The sequence below is a fragment of the Hyla sarda genome, chromosome 2 (genome assembly GCF_029499605.1).
Source record: "Hyla sarda isolate aHylSar1 chromosome 2, aHylSar1.hap1, whole genome shotgun sequence".
Classification (NCBI taxonomy): domain Eukaryota; kingdom Metazoa; phylum Chordata; class Amphibia; order Anura; family Hylidae; genus Hyla; species Hyla sarda.
Genome location: NC_079190.1, coordinates 279,113,999 through 279,138,883, shown reverse-complemented (window position 1 = coordinate 279,138,883; position 24,885 = coordinate 279,113,999). Strand labels below are relative to the sequence as shown.

The 24,885-nt window shown below is 37.9% G+C and overlaps 1 protein-coding gene across 13 annotated transcripts in view; it reads right to left on the bottom strand.

Annotated features, from left to right (window-relative positions):
• Nucleotides 1–6,080: 6,080 nt before the first annotated feature.
• DLGAP3 (DLG associated protein 3) overlaps nucleotides 6,081–24,885 on the bottom strand; it is a 538,301-nt gene continuing 519,496 nt past the window's right edge. For 12 of the 13 annotated variants that reach the window (XM_056557211.1, XM_056557221.1, XM_056557222.1 and 9 more), the window contains 2 exons: nucleotides 21,779–21,922; nucleotides 6,081–18,178 (listed from right to left, as the gene is read on the bottom strand). In XM_056557211.1, coding sequence (XP_056413186.1) covers nucleotides 17,960–18,178; nucleotides 21,779–21,922 — 363 coding nt within the window. In that variant the 3' untranslated portion in view covers nucleotides 6,081–17,959. The remainder of the gene's footprint in view (nucleotides 18,179–21,778; nucleotides 21,923–24,885) is intronic. The other variant, XR_008888792.1, reaches the window with a different exon arrangement.

Sequence of the window (24,885 nt, the reverse complement as noted above, 5' to 3'; positions counted from 1 at the left end):
TCACTTTAAACATTAATAACTGGGATGCTTTTAGTTATCATTCTGATTCCGAGATTGTTTTTTCGTGACATATTCTATTTTAACTTAGTGGTAAAATTTTATGGTAACTTACATCCTTTCTTGGGTTCACATATACAATATGTCTACTTTATGTTTGCATCATAAAATGTATGAGTTTTTACTTTTGGAAGACACCAGATGGCTTCAAAGTTCAGCGGCAATTTTGAAATTTTTCACAAAATTTTCTAACTCACTATTTTTCAGGGACCAGTTCTGACCACAGTTTTGAAGTGGATTTGAAGGGTCTTCATATCAGAAATACCCCATAAAAGCCACCATTATAAAAACTACACCCCCAAAGTATTCAAAATGACATTCAGTAAGTGTATTAACCCTTTAGGTGTTTCACAGGAATAGCAGCAAAGTGAAGGAGAAAATTCAAAATCTTCATTTTTTACACTCGCATGTTCTTGTAGACCCAATTTTTGAATTTTTGGAAGGGGTAAAAAGGAGAAAATTTTTACTTGTATTTGAAACCCAATTTCTCTCGAGTAAGCACATACCTCATATGTCTATGTTAATTGTTCAGCGGGCGCAGTAAAGGGCTCAGAAGGGAAGGAGCGACAAATGGTTTTTGGGGGGCATGTCACCTTTAGGAAGCCCCTATGGTGCCAGGACAGCTAAAAAAAACACATGGCATACCATTTTGGAAACTAGACCCCTCAGGGAACGTAACAAGGGGTAAAGTGAACCTTAATACCCCACAGGTGATTCCCGACTTTTGCATATGTAAAAAAAAATTTTTTTACCTAAAATGCTTGGTTTCCCAAAAATTTTACATTTTTAAAAAGGGTAATAGCAGAAGATACCCCCCCAAAATTTTAAGCCCAATTTCTCCTGATACTGAAAACACCCCATATGGGGGTGAAAATTGCTCTGCTGGCGCACTACAGGTCTTAGAAGAGAAGGAGTCACATTTGGCTTTTTGAAAGCAAATTTTGCTCTGGGGGCATGCCGCATTTAGGAAGCCCCTATGGTGCCAGAACAGCATAAAAAAAAACAACATGGCATACCATTTTAGGGAAACTAGACCCCTCGGGGAACGTAACAAGGGGTAATGTGAACCTTAATACCCTACAGGTGTTTCACGACTTTTGCATATGTAAAAAAAAAATATTTTTTTTACCTAAAATGCTTGCTTTCCCCAAATTTTTACATTTTTAAAAAGGGTAATAGCAGAAAATACCACCCAAAATTTGAAGCCCAATTTCTCCCGATTCAGAAAACACCCCATATGGGGGTGAAAAGTGCTCTGCTGGCGCACTACAGGTCTCAGAAGAGAACGAGTCACATTTGGCTTTTTGTAAGCAAATTTTGCTCTGGGGGCATGCCGCATTTAGGAAGCCCCTATGGTGCCAGAACAGCAAAAAAAAAACACATGGCATACCATTTTGGAAACTAGACCCCTCGGGGAACGTAACAAGGGGTAATGTGAACCTTAATACCCTAAAAGTGTTTCACGGTTTTTGCATATGTAAAAAAAAATAAATAAAATCTTTTTACCTAAAATGCTTGTTTTCCCAAAAATTTTAAATTTTTAAAACAGGTAATAGCAGAATAAACCCCCTAAAATTTGTAACACAATTTCTCCCGAGTACGGCGATACCCCATATGTGACCCTAAACTGTTGCCTTGAAATACGACAGGGCTCCAAAGTGAAAACACCATGCGCATTTGAGGCCTAAATTATGGACTTGCATAGGGGTGGACATAGGGGTATTCTACGCCAGTGATTCCCAAACAGGGTGCCTCCAGCTGTTGTAAAACTCCCAGCATGCCTAGACAGTCAGTGGCTATCTGGTAATACTGGGAGTAGTTGTTTTGCAACAGCTGGAGGCTCCGTTTTGGAAACAGTGGCGTACCAGACGTTATTCATTTTTATTGGGGAGAGGAGGGGGGTTGTATAGGGGTATGTGTATATGTAGTGTTTTTTACTTTTAAATTTTGTGTGTTAGTGTAGTGTAGTGTTTTTAGGGTAAAGTCGCAGCTGGAGGCACACTGGTTGTGAAACACCGAGTTTGGTAACAAACTCGGTGTTTTGCAACCAGTGTGCCTTCAGCTGTTGCAAAAGCTACAACCCCCAGCATGTACTGACAGCGGAAGGGCATGATGGGTTTTGTAGTTATGCAACAGCTGGAGGCATACTACTTTGGCTGGGGATGCTGGGGATTGTAGTTATGCAACAGCTGGAGACACACTGGTTTGCTACTTAACTCAGTGTGCCTTCAGCTGTTGCAAAACTACAACTCTCAGCAGTCACCGACAGCCAACGGGCATGCTGGAAGTTGTAGTTATGCAACCAGCAGATGCACCACTACAACTCCCAGCATGCACTTTTGCCTCCAGCTGTTGCAAAACTATAAGTCCCAGCATGCCCATAAGGGAATGCTGGGAGTTGTGGTGGTCTGCCTCCTGCTGGTGCATAACTACAGCTCCCAGCATGCCCTTTTTGCATGCTGGGAGCTGTTGCTAAGCAACAGCAGGAGGCTGTCACTCACCTCCTACTGCTGCTGCTGCTCCACGCCGCGCAGGTCAGTCCCGCCGCCGCAGCTCCTGGGACCCCGATCCCAACAGGTACGCCGGAGATCGGGGTCCCCAGCACCCGGGGTCTTCTTCCCGCACCCGCTCACGTCCTCCAGAAGAGGGGCTGAGCGGGTTGCGGGAGTGACACTCGCAGCAGGCACCCTGATTGGTCGGCCGGGAAACCGGCCGACGAATCAGGGCGATCGTGAGGTGGCACCAGTGCCACCTCACCCCTGCTGGCTATGGCTGTTCGGGGCCATCTCTGACGGCCCCGATCAGCCAATAATTCCGGGTCAATGGGTCACTGGAGACTCGATTGACCCGGAATCCGCCGCAGATCGCTGGACTGAATTGTCCAGCGATCTGCGGCCATCGCCGACATGGGGGGTCATCATGACCCCCCTGGGCGATATGCCCCGATGCCTGCTGAACGATTTCAGCAGGCATCGGGCACCGGCTCCGCTCCAGATGGCTGCAGGGGGGCCGGTAAAACACATGACGTTCTCATACGTCGTGTCCTTAAGGACTCGGAAATGGAGACGTATGAGAATGTCATGTGTCCTTAAGGGGTTAAAATAGAATAAGGCACAAAATAATTGTGTAAGAATTTTTACAGACTACGTAAATAACTTTCCTTAAAAAAAGAAACATCAGTAGTAATACAGCTTCATGGACATTTTGGAGTGGGTAATGTACTGAGCTGTTTTTTTTCTGGCTTCATTATTGTTTATGTGTCTGTTGGTGCTGCGCTGTCTTCCTTCCTGACGTGAACTCAGGCCTTAGCGCAGCGATGCAAGACTCTCCCCCCAACGTCACAAAATGTGGGCTTAAAATTAAACAAAAAAGCCTCCAGAGTACGGATATTCAAGGTGTGGCATAGTATGCTTTTACTATTTTTCTATTTCTGAGGAGGGTGGATGGGTTGTTGCGGGATAGTTGGAGTGCAGCTATTTATTGTCAGGCAGGCCAGTCAGGATGTCACCCAATGAGGTACACCCCCCCTCCTTATCTAGCAATGCTACTGGTAATAAAGGGAAGATAAAGAACTTCGGCTATTAACATAAGGGAAATCTTTTCTGCTTTAAAAAATGCTTTTGTAAGCGGGTTTCCTGGGTTTTATTTATCAAGGTCGTGCGACTATTTGATAAATAGGCATGTAAGCAAAAGTAAGTTTAAAAAAGATGGTCATATAAAAGCCATACGTTTGAAAAGAATAAATCTCCTTCTATGTGTCTGTTGGGTGTCTTTGTCTGATATTACCCTTTGTTTACAAACAGTATCAGAAAGCTATTAATGCAGCAAATACACAATGATAGGAGGATAGATACATTTTTTTAATTAAACAGAAAAGAAATGAAGGGAAACAAGTGGATTAAGATAAAATGATTGTGCTTCGTTAAACAAAGATTTCTTTATTTCATTACAATAAGATCATTACAATGAAAAATAATCACATGTCACAGTCACTGTATTGTCTTACAGAGTCAAAGAGAGTGGAAGATTCCATGAGGCACGTAGCTAAGAGCTAAGGTGTGGAAGAAGAGAAGAGTTGATTATATCAGTGAGATCGGGGACCTCTCATTATAAAGGTCCAGTGAGTGTGAGCCCTCCAACCTTTTCTTCTGCTGGTAGCTCACAGATCACATCTGTCAAGAATATCATTCTTTCAAACTTATTCCTACATACCCACCGCAAACAATGGATATAAACAGACTTGTGCGCTCAGAATACAAGTTCCATTCCAGGCTTTTTGTAAATACAGAAGTGACTTTACCTGTTAAGAAACTGCATGGAAATTAATACTATACACTCACTGGTCAATCTATGTGGCTTGTTAGCCAAAAAGGGGGTTTTGGATGCACTTATAAATGGCAGATGCAGATTTCCATAAGTGTTGTTGGATTAATTGAACTGTATTCTAGTTCTTAAACAACTCTAACCATATTGCGCTAGGATATTCCCTTCTCATATTAACCTATTATTGTATGTTGGGTTCATTCATTATTTATTAAAACTAGAATGTCATGGGTACATGAATGTCTTGTAAAGCTTAGTATTCTAACTCAAACATTAAGCTAGAAGTAAGAATGGTAATTTACAATGAAAAAAACATGTAGAATACTTGGCTGAGTGAATTATGACTAAGGGTGCAAACACATCACGTTTTGGGGATACAGCAGCTGGATCTGGAAGAAGAATTTGAAAGACCACTGCGGTATCCCTGCCAGACCCATGCCACACCCCATTAATTGGAAGGAGCCAGATGGATTTAGCTAGTGATTCCGGTCAACTTATTTTTAGGCCATATCTGGTTTTGGTGCCAGACTTGAAACTGCCGCAGTTTTGGTCTGGCAACAAAACCGGATACAGTTTAAAAATGAGCTGACTGGAGTCACTATCTGGCTCCACCCAGCTCATTCAAATGAATGGGGTGTGACACGAGTCTAGCATAGATACAGAAGCAGCCATTTTTCTAACTCTAGTGCCGGTTCCAGCTGCCGGATCCCCAAAACGTCACGTGAATGCACCCTTAGTCATAATTAACTTAATCTAGTCTTCTACGTTTTATTCCTAACATTGTAAATTGCCATTCTAGCTTAATATTTCAGTTAGAATACTAAACTTTACAAGACATTCTAGTTTTATCACCTAAACTGCTAAAATCTCTCCTTAATATGGCTTAGTAGTTATATTAAATTAATCTCCTGCGTGGTTTTTGATGCAGAAATTGTGGTTTCAAATTCATGCAGTGTAACTTTAGAAAACAATGCTCCCTTGACTTCAATAGGAAGTGAGGAACCAAGCGAAAAAGTGATATGTTTCTTATTTTCTATGTAGTTGCGCAATAAAGCTCCCCCTTCCATTTTCTTCTTTGAACACATGTCGGAGAAATCCATGGTACACTGCTTCACATCGGAGCAGATATTGCCTATGTGAATGCATCCTAACATAGAAATTATAAAAAGGCACTATGCAGATCTTCCAAATGTTTTCGGCACATGGTGTTGAATCTCAATCCACACCCTTTTACCCAGAGCAGGCCCATTTTTTAAAAAGATCTTTTTTTCAGACACTGGGGAAAAGTGTCTAAAACGTGTCTCAAATGCATACTAAATGTGGTACAAGTCATGTAAGAAAAAATTACCCCTAAATTCTGTAACATTTGCGATATGAAATGTGTCCTTTTTACACTAACTCTGTTAAGGGGATCAGAAGAAAGCATGATCTATGTTTTGTCTGCAATATTTTTAACCCATGTGTGTCAGGGTAAATATCTTACTAATATATACTATCAGATCTGGTAGAGGAAGTATTTCTGTATGGGGTCATAAACTAGAGGAAGCAGGTAAGGACATTCCCAAAGACGAAATGTAAATAAGGTTTTTTAGGGATTGGAGATTGTTACTCTTCACAGAAAAGGAAATAGGGTATTACATTTTGGCAATCACTTAATTTTTGTCAGAAAGAACCCCCCCCCCCCCCCCCCCCCCAAAAAAAAAAACCACTAAAGTCAATGGGCTGCCTTTCTAAAATATAAACATAATGCTGAGTCCATGCAGGAAGACGGTCTTGGATTGTTGCTTTGGCTACTTGATGATGGTTCTAAAGGGGCAATCTCCTCTCCATATTATGAATATGATTTGGGTAGATAATGTTTGTCCCAACAGTCTCTGCATCTGCATTTATTAAATGCTTTATATGATTACAAATCCAGCACTGGCTAACAATACAATTTCTAAATATTTTTGACTGTAAATATATAACACTCTGTGGCCCATAAGGGATCAATTGCAGAGGACAACATTGCTTTATGATAGAAAAGAAAGTGCAAATTTCTCAACCTGAAACAAAATCTGCAATCAAAATATTAATTTAAAAAAAATCATGTATTAATATATCCAGCATTTACACAGGCAGTCAGTTCATTGACTCCATCCTCTAAATGTGTCCTATCAAATTAACAACTAACACATACCTGAAAAATTGCTTCGTACATGCACCAGGCAAATAGCCCAGTATTTCTCAACCAGGGTTACATAAAACAATGGGGCTCCTTGGAGCCTTGTTCGGCTATGTCATAAAGCATAAATTTAGCAGAATGTCCGGTCAGAAAATTACGCCTGGACTTTCCGTCTGTGGCAATTGCCAACTCATCAGTTGGCGCTAGGACTGCTCGAAAATGTGCTGTTTCCACAGGCAGCAATGTAGTTCCAAGAGGATTCTACTGAAAGATATAACATGCCAATTCTTTCTGCGGAGGTCTGGAATTGGGATTCCTGTGGTAGTTGCTTCCACTGGATTCCACTCGGAAATTCCACCATGTGAACGAGGCCTTGGGGTAAATGAGAAATCAACAGATTTGCTGTGGACATTTCCTGCAGCAGATCTGCAGAAAAATCTGACAGTAAAACCTAAATGAAGTAATGCAGATGTCGGTGTAAATGTAATTTATTTAGTGTGCATTTACCCTTACTCCGCCTCTTGACATCTTATCCCTTATTCAAAGGGTTGGAGATCTTGGGGTCCCAGTGGCCGGACCCCCCACAATCAGACATCTCATCCCTTATGCTTTGGACAGGGGATAACATGCCTAGGGGCAGAGTACCCCTTTGATGGGTTACCTGAAAGATATCAACAGGAAAAGCTGTAAAATTTACAGCATAGAAAGGTTAGATGTAGGGATTCCTCTAAAGGGGACATTTTTGTTTTGGGTCCTTTTTATTGTAAAAAAAAATATGCAGAATTACTTAATCATTGCTGCAGCTTATGTGTTGAAAGATAACAGTATTTATTTATTTACACTTTTTAACACACATAGGAAACCTTAAAGGGGTACTCCGCCCCTGGCATCTTATCCCCTATCCAAAGGATAGGGGATAAGATGTTAGATCGCCGCGGTCCCGCTGCTGGGGACCCCGGGGATCGCCGCTGCGGCACCCCACCATCATTACTGCACATAGACTTGTATTGACGGGGGTGGGCCATGACGTCACGAGGGGCGGAGCCGTCATGTAACGATGCTCCGGCCCCTGTATTGCCAGTCGTTACGTGCAGAGCGAACTCGCTCTGCATAGTAATGATAGCGGGGTGCTGCAGCAGCGATCCCCGGGGTCCCCAGCAACGGGACCCCGGGGATAAGATGTCTAGGGGCGGAGTACCCCTTTAAGGATTTCAGAGCACACTTTGAAAGAATTTTTCAGTATGACTGACTGCATGTATAAATGTGGATATACGCCCAAAGTAGTGGAGACACATTTTATAAAATAAAATCCAATTTGTGATGGACACCTACTGTAAAGTGATCTGGTCTATTTAGTCTACATTTCATTCTAATTGTTGCATACTTCCATCTTTCATTTTATCAATTGGCATTATCTTTCAATAAACAACTTTAAAAATACAACAGTTTTTTGAAGTATAACACACATTAAGTTTTTTTATTGTTGTGTAATGAATCCTATTAAAGTCAATCTGACAGCTGTAGATCATGCTCAGAGGTTACGTGTAAAGGAGGCTGTGCTGATCCTTCTTCCTTCCCCACCCCTCCTTTCCTTGATTAATTGATGTGCCCGGCTCAGTGCTGGAATCCAAACCCTGTACATCAATCAAGCCAGGAAGGGTTGGGGAGGGAGGAGGCATGCATGCAGCTGCTCAACAAAACTGCTTTGACTAAGCATGACCTTAAGTTTACAGATTCCCTTTAAGGTGATGCTACGCATGGTTAAAATGTAGAAGAAGTTTATCCTCCTGGCCATTACCATCTGTATTCACTACTAGTCATCTGTCATCAGAATCATGTCCTCTTCTACAGCCTTACAGCTAATGCATTCTCACACTTAGATCATATCAAATAAGTATTTCACCTGTTCATCACCCATACTATGCACACAAGGTTCCTGTCATTTTAAAATAGGTTCACTCAGAAAACACTCAATGCAACATAATTTAATAAAGCTGCCCGCTCGGCTGAGACAGGTACCTAGCATTTCCACTAGAAGCCGGAACATGCTCACCCAACATGTATACTTTCAATACCATAGTAGCAATTGCTACTAGATGCTTTTAGGCAGTACACACATGACATTTTTTTTTAAGAATTACGGCAAATAAGTTGTTTTATTAAAATAAAATATATAATGATTAAAGATGGCCTGGAATGCAGCAAAAAGTGTCAACCCAGCTTTATGGCAGTGGGACAAATGTTGGATATCAAAACAAAACAATAAAGTGCAAATTTCTATTACATTCAAGTGTATTTATTATTGTTAAAATAATACTGATATAATTGTATCATTAATGTGTAAATGTGTTGATAAGTTTACCTTTTTGTGCAGATATTGACTTCACATTTGATCGTGGAATAAATAATTTTCTTAGTTAAATTGATCTTTTGAAAACATGAAATAACAGATATATGAGGTGAACAAATGCATGCCCAATTGTGACTCGCAGCAAAAAGAACCAACATTTACATGCATTCTTATTACACATGATACTTTTAGCTATGGTGTATACCATTGGTTTAAAAGGAATTGAGAAAATGAGGTAGATAAGAGAGGGGCGAACCAAATTACATATCTGAGAAAACATGGGTCCATTTTACTATATTCAAAATCTACTACAACAAACTGTTTTTACTCCCTCAAAGTAGCTTTGTACCAACCATACCGGAAAATTGGGTTGAAAATATTCTTAAACTATCAAAATGTGATTTCAGTAAATAAAAGTAAAAAATACAACATATACTTATATATATAAATTAATATGTTAACATAGCTATCAAAAGTCTAACATGAAAGCACTTACTCTCGAATATATCTAAAGCTATGTGCTATGCATATGCAGTGATATATTAATAGAAAACATTTTTCCCCTTACGCTATTAAACAAATTTACATATTGGCACATCTTAAAAGCTTTCACTTTGTGAGTATATTGTGCCTTAAATGTTCTAGAAAACGCAACAGCAAATGATATTAGTATATAATGTGTGCGATCAGTAGAGAATACAATTCGACAAAATCCAGGCATGACTAGCTAATGCACGGTGTTTGATCAGCATCAATCCATAGAAATATTTAAAAAATATATTCACAAAAATACTTAAAATGAAAATATGCAAACATACAAGATATGCAGTAACAGCATTCCATCTGTAAAATAAACATGCTATGTTGTATAGTGTAAATACAGCAAAGCACTATAAATGTATATTGAATTCTCTTTCCCTGTGTAGTTACATATTAACAATCCCTTAAGGCTGTTAAAATGTAAGATGTTGTCTTAATTCACAAGTCAGAAAACCCACAAAGGTCATTTTTCAGGAGTTTCAATAGTTATACTTACATGAGTTAGACCTGCATGGTGTAATACATGGTCAAGGATAGGATAATCCAATATACATTTCATAATGGACTTAGTGGAGAAGTTAGAAGGTAAATGTTTCAAATTAAAACTACACTAAGCAAATAAAAAAAAAAATAGGCACTATGCCAACGAGAATGGATCTTGGTTTTGCAGTGGGTCAAAGAAGGAAAATTTTTTAAATCCACAAATAAATCATCCGCCATAATAAATATATTGATGCATTGACTGGTAAAGTATTACAGCATGCAAAAACTTAAAAGTAAAAAGTTTAGACCTCTCACAGACCAAATTTATACAACTTTTATCTCAAGCCAACCCAGGAAAATCAAAACGGACATCAAAAGAAAGTGGATTTTGTGATAATCGACCATAATAGATGACCGTCTAGAATATCTTGTTTCTTTTCTGACACTTATCTGCCCTCTATGTGTATGATTATACATAGAAAAAAAGATACACAAACATAAAAATGAGACCATCAACAACCTTGGTATAACCTGCTACATGTCAAATTCCCTCCTTCAAGTAGAGAAGAGTGTTCTGCTCCACAGCAGTGAACTGAACATGACTAGCTGCATAAGCCACATAGACACAGTGATTAAATCCCCTTACTTCTGAATCCAGTATTGAATTCAAGGTAAATTCCCATCAAACAAAGTGGAAAAAGCTCCTTGGTTTATGTTTGTAAACAAGTTCAATAGGCTAGACCCATTAGAGAGTGTACACTGGAGATTGAACCCTTCCAGCACCATAAGAAACCATTCCGATGTACAATTCTCTAATCTTACCAAAAGAACTATCACCTGGATCCCAATTTGTTTAACAAAATTTGGGGACTATCAGTACTTTGTGTGCAGCAATGGCTTTAAAGTTCCTGTCTATTTAAAGGTCCACATCGCCCCCAGTTTTTGAACAGTCAGCCCCATTAGTTATTGTGCAATTTATCAGGAGCAGCAAATTAGAGTTAATTTTTTACTGTACAATTTTGGCACCCATATACATACAACACAGAATGATATACACACTCGCCTGTCTGCTAGAGGTTTAATCTGCCAGCCTTATATATATATATATATATATATATATATAAAAATATATATATAACCAGAGAGGCTGGATCTCAAAGCTAATCTATGGTAAGTGCCTTATTGCCTAAAGCAACAAGAGACAACATGAGATCCTGTCTATATACTCATACAGTATACTGTGTATATCGAGCTAACAAAGATCCCATTGCAAGCAAAAAGGTCTAAAAATAACATCACGAGGTATGCACGTCTCTCGCAAATAAATGAATACTGAACATGATACGAGTTCTATGAGAGTTTGTGCCGGCGAGGTGAGGAAAAAAGTTCATTCATAATCTACATATTAAACAGAGAGATAAAGCGAAATTAGAAGAGCTAGAAAGAGAGCATAAAAAGATTAGGCAAGAGCAGACATTTATAGTACAGGAATTCTACTAATACTTCTAATCATAATAATAGCAATTCTAAGTAGAATAATGAGTTGCAGGTTATTAAATACAAAATCCCAGCGCTTTTACTATATATATGATAAGTCTACGTGCAACCAGGTGCAAAGTAGTAGAGTCTACAACTATTATCACCTAAAAGTTCCTAATAGAATATATTAAATATTTTATTTAAAAATATTACAGGTGTAGATGAGGCACCGGGAGGTATTCTATAGAAAATCATTTATGGGTTCTATAGTGTCCTGTCAGAGGTTAGGTCACTCTTTATGAATATATGGCACATTTGTGATTATGGCACACAGGTGCAGAATTCTCAGGGTCTCCGTTTTAACCCTTTGTATCATCAGTACACATGCACCAATATCGGGATCGTGTACAGGTTGGAACTTCATTCAGATACTGTTTTACTTGAGTCAGTGGAGAGAGGGCTTACATGTAAAATCCATATAGCAGAAAAGATTGCTTCAGTAAAGTCATACAGAGCAGTCTATTTGATCACCAGCGGCAGCTTTACAATTCAAAAGAATGGGGACATGCACAACTCTTAGCGTCTAACCAACATGGCTTGTTTGTGCATGTTGGAATTATAGATGGAAAGTAATTTAATTCTTGTTATTAAAATGAGGAGACTAGATATCTATAGCTAGATAAGCCCAACTAAAACTTTTTGCAGCAACCCTAAATAGAATCTGATATGTTCCAATATTTCAAATTTAGAGACCAATACTAAAGGACAGCCATTACATCTACAGTATTATATTATACATGGTAGATCTAGTCCTAGTACTAAGGTTGGACATTTCTTTAAACTGAGTGATGTTTTCATACTATTATATATATTTATGTACACACATATGTTAGAATTTTATTTGTTTTATACTGTTTTCATTTTGGTCATACTGTTGTAATGGCATTGTAATTGTAATTGTATTGTAAAAATTCTTGAAACATTCAATAAAAAACATTTGAACCTAAGGTTGGGTCTGGAAATTTATGTTGGCTGGTACCACTTCTTTAGCCAATTACTTCCTTAGGTAATGGTCTTTGAAATACAGTGAGGGAGCTGCCACAGAGGTGCCAGTCACTTTGTTTTAATCAGCAAGGGAGCTCTACAACATAACATCAACTGGCATTAAAATGTTAGCCTTTACTTTACTTTATGTTTGACATGTATATGATCTGTATTATAAATTCCTCCATATCAAACTAAGCAACCTACTATAGTAAAAGAATTGGGTCATATAAGCAATTGAGTATAATAAGATAACCAGACAATTTCACAGTGTGTATAAATAGGTGAGAGTACAGTCAGCTCATGTAGGCCTAAATGAATGTGAGGGGTAAAAAAAGTTTTTCTTCATAGTGCCTCTATATCACACTATATTGTTTCATAGTGTCATGCATCCTTTTTTTCCGCAAATGTACCGTATTACCACAATAGTATAGCTCATTTTATCATAAAGAACATTTTTAAACATATGATAATGCAGGATAATACAAAATACATGTGACAATGCCAAGTTCTAAAAAACATATACAGAAAAAACAAAGTACACAGGAGAAAATTCAGGAACTTAACTTGGTTGAAATAATGGTAACAGGGGAAAAATTGTTTATAAAATAATGGTGTTTCCAAGATATCCACCGTGCTGTACCTTCACTACCAGTGTGCTTGGCTGCCTACAATGCCCAACTTGTATGAGAACCCTCAGGGGACCATGCAAACTAGTTGCATCATGTCCCACTAGGGTTCCTTAAGTCTAGAGAAAAGGATGCTGAGGGCCCATTCTTCATCTACATAGAACCTTATAACCTTTGTTGTTATAGTACACATAAGATATATCATCAATGAGAGGTTATTTGTGAATGTACCCATAGAAGATAGACCTTAGTGATAAGAGACTGTCTCCAAAATCAGCGTCTTCTTTTGGGGTGTTTTTGAGCTATAGCTTGCTTCCAGCAGAGTATCTGCTACTCTGGCAGACCAGTCTTACCCTGGCTGATATGGGAACAGTACAAAAGCAGTAAGGTTAGTAAATTGAAAACATTATTATTTTTAACTTTGGGTCAGTAAAACACATTTTATCCCCAAAATGTACCATATTAACTTTAACCTGCAGAACTTATTCCAAACTAAGGGTGGCTACAAGTGTAGTGTAAGCTCCGCATACATAGTCTTAAACAACTGTAAAAAAATAAATGTCCATAAAGGTTCCAATGAAATGGGGTAAATGTATTTACAAGACATATTTAAATCATCCTTAGCTTTAGATGCCACTTAGTGTAGTACAGTGATGTTTATTGAAGTATACAATATAAAGGAATATTGTATGTAATGAAGGGTTGTTATAAGAGATTGAGTACTAGTTTAAATCTTAATTTCATTAGATGCCAAATTGTAATAGCGAAGTTTACAGAATTACAATGATATATGTAAAAGTAAAATTCACTTGGGTTGGAGATTATTTTTGATTTTATGTCTAATACATTTGATGTACACAATATTCAATGCCTGTTTTGATGGTTTCTTTTAAACACTGTTTTTTTTAAAATTATTATTATTCATCATTTGCACCTTTCAGATATCACACAGCTTTCTGGGATGTTAGAAACGAATGAAATTTTTTATATGGATTACCAGAATATGAAAAGGTAAATTGTTTTTAAGAAAAATGGCCGTTTATCTCCTTAATACATAGAATGTTCTAAAAATCTGAACCTGGCATAAAAGGTCCTTTTAGGGGGAATCTTTCTGCTTTATTTGCTGCTTATAGCTGCAGATACTGTCAGAGCATGACAGCAAACTGTTTCTTTCCTGGAGTTGATAGTGGCTACCAAACTTATAAAAGTGTCTTCTTATTTCCCTGCCAAGTGTCAAGGAGGTGGGGCTGAGAGTCTCAAGTGCCACATGCCTCCCTGCTCACTCGCTTCTCCCAGCCCCTCCTTACAAAGTTCTGAATAAGTTGCCCTGATATACAGAGTCATCAGTCAAAGAGGGGCTGAAATTTTAGGGTGAGCAAGGAGGAGTCAAACTTGAGCAGCTCACCCCACCTACTTGACATTTGGAAATAAAAAGGGATTTTATGAGTTTGACAACTGCCATTAGCTCCAGGAAAGGTACAATTTGCCCTTTTACCCCAACAGCTATTCAACAGTATCTGTAGCAAACAGAGCTGACAGATTCCCTTTAAAGTGCAAAGAATGGTACATGTTTAACTATTCACTGAAACTTTACAATACAGTGTTTAAATTTCATAGTGATTAAATATTCATATGCACACATCCCACTGCACAAATGAAAGGTGATAAAGCAGCCTTTTCTGCATTCATTTCTTAAAGCATTCATATGAAAATATATGTTCTGGTATGATTTTTAGTGAAGGAATATGGCAAAGATGCAGAAAAAAATGATTGAATCATACTATACAATAGCATGGCTGCATTTGATTAGATCACAGAAGGTGAAGGATAAATGTTGTATTGTACAAGAGAAGCCAGTCTATACTCCAATCAGAGACGGAACTTGTAGCTTCAGGACCCCAATGCAAAATCTACAACAATGTCCTGTGTCTACTGCACACCAGTTATAATGCTGGTATTTATAATACTGACCAAAGTGCTCTCTGCTGACACTTCTGTTCATTTTAGGAACTGTCCAGAGTACAAGAAAATCCCCATAGAAAACCTATCCTGCTCTGGACAGTTCCTAAAATGGACAGGGGTGTCAGCAGAAAGCACTGTGGTCAGGCAGAAAGGAAACTCAAAAAGAAAAGAACTTCCTGTGGATCATAACAGCGGCTGATAAGTACTAGAAGGATTAAGATTTTTTAATAGAAGTAATTTACAAATCTGTTTAACTGTCTGACACCAGTTGATTAAAAAAATGTTTTCCAATGGAGTACCCCTTTAAGGGTCCAAATATTACAGCACACAGAGAATAAAAATTCAGAGTTAAACCTATAACCAATGACGTGTTTTGTACTACCGTGCTTAATCATAGTATGAATATGAAATGCGCCAGTCATTGTGGGTTCTGCTATGAATTTTAATCTATGTTTTACGTATATTTTGGTATATAAACATCCCTTTTGTAATTATTTAAATGCTAGAAACCAACTTACACTTGTACAATACATTTGAATGGTATAGATTCTATAGTGGTCACAGTTTATCCTGATATAAACACAAAATAAAGAAAAAAATTAACTGGCAAAATAATAAAATTGAAAGAAGGAAGCAAATAGAATGCATAAATGTAAAAAAAAATAATTAAATTTTAAAGGTAGCTCAGTTGGTTATGCAGTTTAAAGGAATCCTTGGTGATCTTCATCACTTGAAACTAATCAAAGAAGTGGAAACTTTAAAAATGGATAAGTATAATGCAATCTACTGGGAGATGAAAATACCTAATAATACAATGACTTTTGGGCATTATAAAGTTGTGTTTGTGGTTACACACCCCAGGCAGAATTTGGAAGATTTTCTACCAAAGCTAGATCAGTTAATTTAGGAATACTGATCATCACAGAATTAGAATAACAAAAATAATTCCTGTCCGTTCTAACTTTACCTTTTTTTTTTTAATTAAATACTTTTTGAAGGTTGGGGAAAAACACAATAAAAACATAAAACAAACACAATGGCCCTCATTTACTAAGTGTTGGGTTTTTACTAGTGTAAAATGTTGTTATACAACCATGCCCCCTAGTCTGCTTTGTCTTTTTCCCGAAAGACCATGCCCTTTTTCTGGGTTTTAAAGGTTTATTGTTGTTTTTTGTCACATTGCACCACAAACTGTGGTGCAGAAACAATGTGGAGCACAACTCTACAAAACAGGTTGGGTTTACAATAGTAATAATCAGGGCCACTATGTGAACCCAGGTGAAAAGTTTGGATATCTGCAATTGTTGGTTTGCATTTGAATTGGAGCACACACACAGTTTGAGGTGGCAATGAAGAGTATGCATCCATATACCTATGCATTATTTGATTCAATGTATGTTTGTGACCATAAAATTCAATTTTGGTTTGGTGTATTAATAACCAACAGTTTTTTTTATCTCTTGTGAAACCCTTGTTTGAACCAAAAACAAAATAGAATTTTATGGTCACAAACATAAATTCATAAATATGTGGAGAATAGTCACTGAGGCCAAAAAAAGGAACACATAATCCCTGCCATGAAACATAAAAGTGGATCTTTGATGTTAGGATGAAAGCAGCAGAAAATGTGAAAAAATTGGTGTAGAATTTGCAAGTGTTAACAACAATAAATAAATAAATAAACAAACATATCAATAAATAAATTATTTTGTATCCAAAAAGAAAAAAGTATTATAGAACCGAAACCTAGAGGGTATGTTAACACAGAGGAAATTCTGCAAGGGGATCCGAAACAGTGTTTATTCAATTTTAAATTTGAAGCTGAAATTAACCCCTGAAATTAACCCCTGAAAAGTTTTGTTGACTAATGGTCTTTTCTGGGCAAATTTTGCAAAAATTCTTTAAAATAAATAAATAGTTTTCTTAATGTTGGTCAGAACTCTAGTCTAAACCACAGGCTCGGAACTGTAAACCCCCTTTTTCCAATTTTAAGCTAGCATTTCTGTGATGTGTAAAAAGATGTAAATAGTCATGCAAAAACCAACGGAACAAACACCAGAATGTTTCCCCCAAAAATAAACGAATGGCACAAATGATGGATATGTCTTTACACTGAAGCATTTAAAATTTCATTCACCTCTACAGGAAAAGAATTGGGGAATCCCTTTTAAAAAAAAAATGTTTTATACACACGTGTAAACTTAATGTTTTTTTTTTTTGCCTGATTATATGTAAGAAATGATAAGATTACAATCCTAAAAATGTCCCTTACAACCTACCTGTATATATGTTCTTTCCCAACAGTAGTAGTGACCTGTATTCCTAAACATGCATGGACCAGTACATAGCAGGTTCACAGAGCAATAAACACTACCTAGCACAAACTGAACGCACTGCATTGCAGGCCAATACAGAGTATTTCCTTGTATCTAAAAAATAAGATTTTCCCATTACAAATAAAAATTACTGAAAATATCTCTTCTAGTTTGGTTTCTTCCAGGCATTAAACGCCTCTCATCAGGGTTCATTAAAACATAGCTCTAAAAGGAGCTACAAATAGACTTTGACACAGTGTTTACTCGTGGTCATACTCAGTACTGCTACACAATGCAGCATGCCATTTTTTAAGCTACATATGAGTTTAAGGGTAGAGGGAGTGGAGATGAGTCTAGAGGTGTAAGTAATTCTCTCCAGCCTCTGCAATGGAGACAGCACTGATTGGTTAACTAGCTCTGCCCTTTGAGGGGGAGGGATTTTGATGAAGGGTTAGTTTTATTTGGGTTTGAGGGGCCTCCCCAAAATTACACAGCTGTGGTCATTTTTTCAGCATTTTTTTTTTTTCTTAGAATAATCTCTAAATATTTTCTATGTATATATGTATATTATTATATACAGCGCATACAAAAGGGTTAGTGTACATTGTCCTCTTCACAGTCGAGTCTGAGCTTCAGGTATGTAAATCTCTATGCTGTCGGCACTCTCTGTGGCAGAGTTATGCCTGTAAGAGGCAGCCCGTTTAGCTGCCAATAGCCTCTTCCTGGCCTCTTGACGCTGACGATCAACAGAATCCAAAGAACGATCTTTGACTGGATGTACCTTCTGACGGAGTGGCTTCTTTGGTATGGGAGGAGGAACCTTCTTCTCCTCCTAAAATTGTAAAATGCATTCAGAAGATTAAGTCAAACCATGCAATAATTTCTTTGAAGAATACATTAAGAAAAATTCTTAGTTACAAAATACTTAGAGTATCCCTGTCACTTAAAAAGGGCCTGTAGCCAACCCAAAAAGAAAGACCTTGCTATCATTTAAAGCTTAAAATCCCACACCTTTCTACAGTTTTTAATACACTTTCCAGTTCCCAAGATATGTGGGTTTGAAGTTTGAAATTCAGTTTAATAATGGGAGTGAATATCAGGTGATGGGCGGAATTCACCGTTTAAATTCCTAATACATGCCCGTCAATGTAAAACATTTACACCCCCCTGTTTGTATAATCCACCCCATCAATGATTTTCACTTCCATTTTTAAAATCAAAGGGCACCTGTCATTTGAAAAAACTTTCTATATAATGTAGAAAATAACATTATATATATTTTTTTAATATACCGTACATTGGTTAAAAATGTGTAAATTTGTGGTTGAAAAATGCTGTCTTGTCCCTGCACCTATTGTTTGTGCGTTTCTGTGCAGAGACAAAATAAAGAAACTGTGGGCGGGTTCTGTACAGGCTCCTGGCTTTTCAATCATTCTGCTGTGTGAGCCAGGGGCATGTCACAGAGCCCTGATCCCACCCACACTTCCTGTATTTTGTCCACACTCCCTGTATTTTGTCCCAGCCGAGACACACAGGCAATAGCTATAGAGATAAAACAGCATCAACCAATGATGTTATCTGCATTATATAAAATGTTTTTGCAAATGACACCCTCATAAGTCAGGAATGGGAGGGCATATCAATAAAATGTAAAAAAAAAAATTAAAAAAAAGAAGTGAAATCAGGGCCCCTAAAATCATAGAAATTTGCATGTGAGTAGTATTGAGAAAAAATTAAAAAAGATTTTATTTGCTATAGCGACAACACCTACAAGCCTGTTTGGATGTCTTTTGACTTGTCAAAAGTTTTTTAATTGACAGCAACACTTTAACTATGCAGTCTAAAATAGATACAGTGATTTACTTAATAAAATTAAGTTCAAAAGTGTTGTCTTATTTTTGAGAAGCCCCTTAGGGTGCATTCACATCACAATTTTGCTATACTGTTGCAGTATACGTTTTCAATTTGAAAACCATATGCAACCATAGAGAAAAATGTATACAACGACCTACCATATAAAAACTTACACAACTAGATGTATCCAGTTATGTAAGTTTTTATATGTGTATGGTTTTTTGCATGTTTTTTTTTTTCCATGCAAAAAATATATAGTCTACCACGGTTTTGTGTATGGTTCTGTATTTTGTACGCTCATAGAAAAGACTCTCTTCTATAATATGAGTAGCAGTTGCCCCGGCTGCGGGAGTCTGTGGGTGGCTGGGGAGACTACATTAGCGCTTGTACTACTACTCCCATCATGGAACAGAATCTGTTCCATGTGGGGTAAAGTAGTACAGGGGCTGAAGGATTGATAGCATCGGGTCTCAAAATTATGTATTTTGAAACTCTGCACTTCATATTCAAATACTTCACCGGGAGCCAAGAATGGCCAGCACTAGTTCACGGCTCTTGGCAGGGTTTTTAAAATTAGACAGTGCGGCTCAGGGTTTTCAGAGAGCCGGCCGGGGATCGCCCCGCAATGCCGCCCGCTTCCCCTGTAGGAGCAGTCCCTCCTACAACTGCTCTCATCATGGAACAGACACTGGCCATGATGGGAGCAGTAATAGGAGGGACCACTCCTGCCAGTTAAGTGGGTGGCGATCGCGCAGCAATCCCCGGTCGGCTGGCTCTGTGAAAAACCCTGAGCCGCACTGTCTAATTTTAAAAACTCAGCAGAGAGCCGTGAATGGCCACTTGGTGCCGGCCAATCTGGGCTCCCGGCAGGGTATTTGAATATGAAGTATAGAGTTTCAAAAATACATTGCTGGGTGGGAAGAGCAGCACGGCATGCCGCCCTCTCCCCTGGTTAATAACTTAAGATCGCAATGGGTCTCAGAATTGAGACCCAATGCAATCAATCCCTCAGCCCCTATACTACTACCCCAACATGAAACAGACTCGGTTCCATGATGGGAGTAGTAGTACATGCGCTACTGTAGGTTCCCCAGCTGCTCGCAGACTCCCGCAGCCAGGGGAACTACTACTCCCATCATGGAAATAAGGTTTTCCATGATGAGAGTAGAAGTACCCTGTGGGCGTCTGTGGGTGACTTTGGAATTACTTTTTCACAGATATTAAAACCGTATACGGTTTTTATATTGCACAATTTTGCATACAGTTTTGTCAGTTTTTGAAGGATACTTTTTCCTAAATAAAAAACTGATTCAAAACAGTATGGCAAAATCATGATGTAAGGCTTCTTTTATTATACTACAATTTGGACAGCTCTTTGGAGAGGTGTGGTGCTACCACGACTCACTCTTCCCTGGTCTGACTGATGGTTTGAGTGAGAATGCTAAGAAAATGCTCAGTCCACACAGACAGGAAGTCAATGACCCAAGACAGGAAGTAGTTTACATAGAATGACAACATGAATACGAGCCACCAATTTATTTTTTCTATTTAATTACATATATTAGTCACATTTTGCTTTTTATAATTTAAATTAAGGATGGAAGTGTCCTATTGCAAGGGGTCTAAAAGCTAGAGATTAACGACTTTTAGTTTTTTAGCGTGAGAAGCAAATTTTGTTAATTTTAAACCAATTTACATGTTATTTTTGAGCCTGTTCAATCTCTGCTAAAGTGTGGTGTAAACTGAATAATAAATTGAGGATAAACTTTGTAGTTAGATTCTTAAAAGAATTTTTAAGGCAAATATGATTGATTGTCTATCTACAGAATAGGCTATGAGGAGATGCTGACACAGTGCACCCCTCGCCGATCAGCTGTTTGGCACCCAGGCTACACTGTGAATGGGGCAAGAAGCAGTTGCAGTTTAGCTCCTGTTCAGTTGAAGAGAAGCTATGCTGGTGATGCCGCACAGTAAAATGATCCATCTTCTTGTGGCCCCATACACTGTGTAATGCGGGCGACAAAAAGATAATTGGCGGGGATGCCGAGTGTCAGCACCCAAGATCAGCGATTGGCCTATGAATGTTATCTTACATATTGCCCTGCATAAAAAATTATTTTACCATGCTTAGGCTGTGTTCTAAAATAGCAGATACATTGTGTTTCTTGACTCTGTATGAGAAAATGCATGCATTTTTGGTTGCCTCAAATAGAAACAGGCTGCAGCATTGAGAAAATTATTATAATAGTTTGTGTATTTTCAGAAGAAATAACCTGACAATTCTGTATGCAGAAGAGAGTTATGTTATGTGATTGGGAAGTAATGGTAAGTAATTGCTTTAGAAAATACACATTTGCCCTGGATCAACCAGTCACAGCTCAGCTTCCATTTCTCAGATTGCTCTGCTAAAATAAAGGCTGAGCTGTGATTGGTTGCTGTGGGAAAAGCCAGTTTTTGTCCAGATAAAAAAAAAATCTGGGCCAATATTCTATTAATTGATGCGATATGATAAAAAATACTTCACAAAAACACATTTAACCTACTAGATGAGAACACTGCCTTATTGAGGATACCCTACCTTGCATTCCAATAATTTCCATCCATTGTCTTTCAGCTGTTGCAGCTCTGCAAATTTCATGCCCACATCCTCAAAGGAGAGCTGAAGGAGGTCCCAGAATCCAGCCAAATCTTGAGAGGTGGGCAGGGGAAATGAGGTGGGGTCCTGTAGAAAAAGAAAAAACTTGAAGTTTTAAGCTGATAATTAGAGATGAGCGGATTTTTGAAAAATTTGATTCGGCTGATTTCGCCAAATAAAAAAAAAATCGATTTCATCCGAATAAATTCTTGGCAAATTTTTATTACTAATTTATTTTAATAATGTGTTTTAAAGTGTGTGCATGTGTTTCACCTTTTTCTCTCTATTTATTTACATTTTTAGGTAGTACTACTACTCCCAGCATGGAACAGACTGTTCCATGATGGGAGTAGTAGTACCTGTGCTAATAAACAGATCGCTCGGTGTCACTCCTGATACCCGCTGCAATTGCCCTGTATAATGTATAGATGTGGGCTGCTTTCTCGCATCTAGATAGGAAGATCGCATCGGGTGTCAGGAGTGACACCCGCTGAGATCTGTCCTCAACTGCAGTTACTACTGCTCCCAACAAGGAGCACCATGCTGGGAGATGTAGTACCTGCATTAATAGACTGATTGCAGTGGGTGTCACTTCGGACACCCGATACATTCGTCCTGTATGATGTACAGATGCGGGCTGGCAGACGCTCTTCTCTGCTCTCACTGTAGTATGAGTATATGCCGTATATATACCTATTATTCAGATTTCCCACAGAGAGCTGTGATTTTTTACAGCCATCTGGCCAATCACAGCTCTCTGCGGGAAACAAGAATAAGTGATGTGAATTCTATTCACATCACTGGCCGGCCGGAGTATAGTGCACAGATGCGATAGAAAGGACAATTGCATCGGGTATCAGGAGTGACACCTGGGGCGATCTGTCTATTAGTACAGGTAATACAGCTCCCATCATGGAACAGTCTGTTCCATGCTGGGAGTCGTAGGACTACCTAAAAAATAAAAAAAAATAGAAAAAAGTGAAACACACATACACACACGTTATTAAACATAATATTAAAATACATTACTAATAAAAATAAAAAAAATTAATTATAAAAACTATATTATTTTTACTTTTAAATAGCCCCTTTCTACATTTTTATTATTGTCAGCTACATTTTTAGGTCCCTGCCCACCCACATAAATTGATCCCTGTTTAACCCCAAGAGATTCTATGGCTTTGCATTGATCAGTGTCTGCAATCAAGGTATTGCATGTAATAGTCCCCTATGGGAGCTATAACATTGCAAAAAAAAGTTTTGGTCACTTTGTAAACCCTAAAAAAAATGTATGAAAGACAATAAAAAAGTCACATCAAAACGAAAATGGTACCGATAAAAACTTCAGATCATGGCACAAAAAATAAGCCCTCATATATCCCCGTATACGTACATACTAATTTTGGTGTAGTTATAATTTTTTGAAAGTAGTAAAATAAAATAAAACCTAAATAAATTAGGTATCCTTGCAACCGTATGGACCTACAGAATAAAAATATGGTGTCATTTTTACCGGAAAGTGTACTGCATAGAATCGGAAGCCCCCAATTAAAAATGTTGCCCCATAAATATTTTTTTTCTGGTTTCACCGTAAATTTTATGGTGAAATGATTGATGTAATTATAAAGTACAATTGGTGATGCAAAAAATAAGCCCCATATGGGTCTGTAGGTGAAAAATTTAAAGTGTTATGATTTTTAGAAGGTGATAAGGGGTTAAAAATTAACATTAACTTTTTATTTATTTTTTCTTGCCTTTCAATTTTTGGGAGCGGGCAGGTATGTATGAGGAGTGCATTTCATAATTTGTTTTCTAGTTTTTGTTCTAAATCATAATTTTTGGCCAGATGACTGGAACCAATCACAGACATCCAATCGGTGTCTGTCTATTAATGCAGGTACTACAGCTCCCAGCATGGAGCAGAGTGTGCTCCATGTTGGGAGCAGTAGTACCTGCAGTTGAGGACAGATCACAGTGGGTATCCACGCCTATCTATTGCAGAGAAAGATATTATACAGGACGATCGCAGGGGTGTCACTAATGAAGAAATTTGTTATTTTGAATTGAGTCGAAGTTCGGATTCGGTCCGAATCAATTTTTTCATGAAATTCGGAACGAATTCGACTTAGTCCGATTCGATTTGCTCATCTTTACTGATAATATATTATAACAGACTTATAACTATTTACTGGTAAACAGTAAATTGCTCATGAGTACCAAAAAGCTACTTCTTCTATCAATGTCTTGCCCCTTAGATACTTTACCACATTTTAATGCTAAAATGATGTAGTAAAGGAAACTTAGGGTAACCCTTTCCTCCTCCTCTTTTAATGCACTATAGAAAATAATAAAATGCTATGTAATCTACAATCCAGTCTTCTCTCTCTGCCAACAGGAACAATACATTTTAATGGCACATATGAATATGTAATACCAATAAGTCTATTCATGGAGTATTCTGGTATTCCACTTGTAAAACAATAATTAGGAAGATTCTGAATGGACCCGACCAATGTAGCATCTACCCCTTTACCCCTTTAAAGAAGACAAGTAGTCACACCCGTAAAAAAAAGAGATTTTACTGTCATAAAAAAGCTTAGTATGCCATGATAAGGCAGGGTCCACACCACGTTTTTGCAATATAGTTTATGTATATATATAGTATATGTTTTCAATTTGAAAACCGTACGGACCGTATTGAAAACCGTATGCATTGACTCTCCATTGAAAACCGTATGCCAAAAGATGCATCAGATTGCATTTGTTTTGCACCCTGTACGGTATTGTCAGTTTTTTTCCTGTACCCAAAACCGTAGCCTACCATGGTTTTTGATCCGGGTGAAAAACCGTATTGTTTTTGCAAGTTTTTAAGTTTGTAAGTTTTTTTTAACATGGGAGTCAATGGGAACGGTACAGAACCGTATGTGCATACGGTTCCATCCAGTTTTCACCATACGGTTTTTGACTTTGCACATTTTTTCATTTTTTTTTCAATTTTAATCAAACAAGTGAAACTTTATTCATGATGGAATGAAAAGTTAAAAACGTAT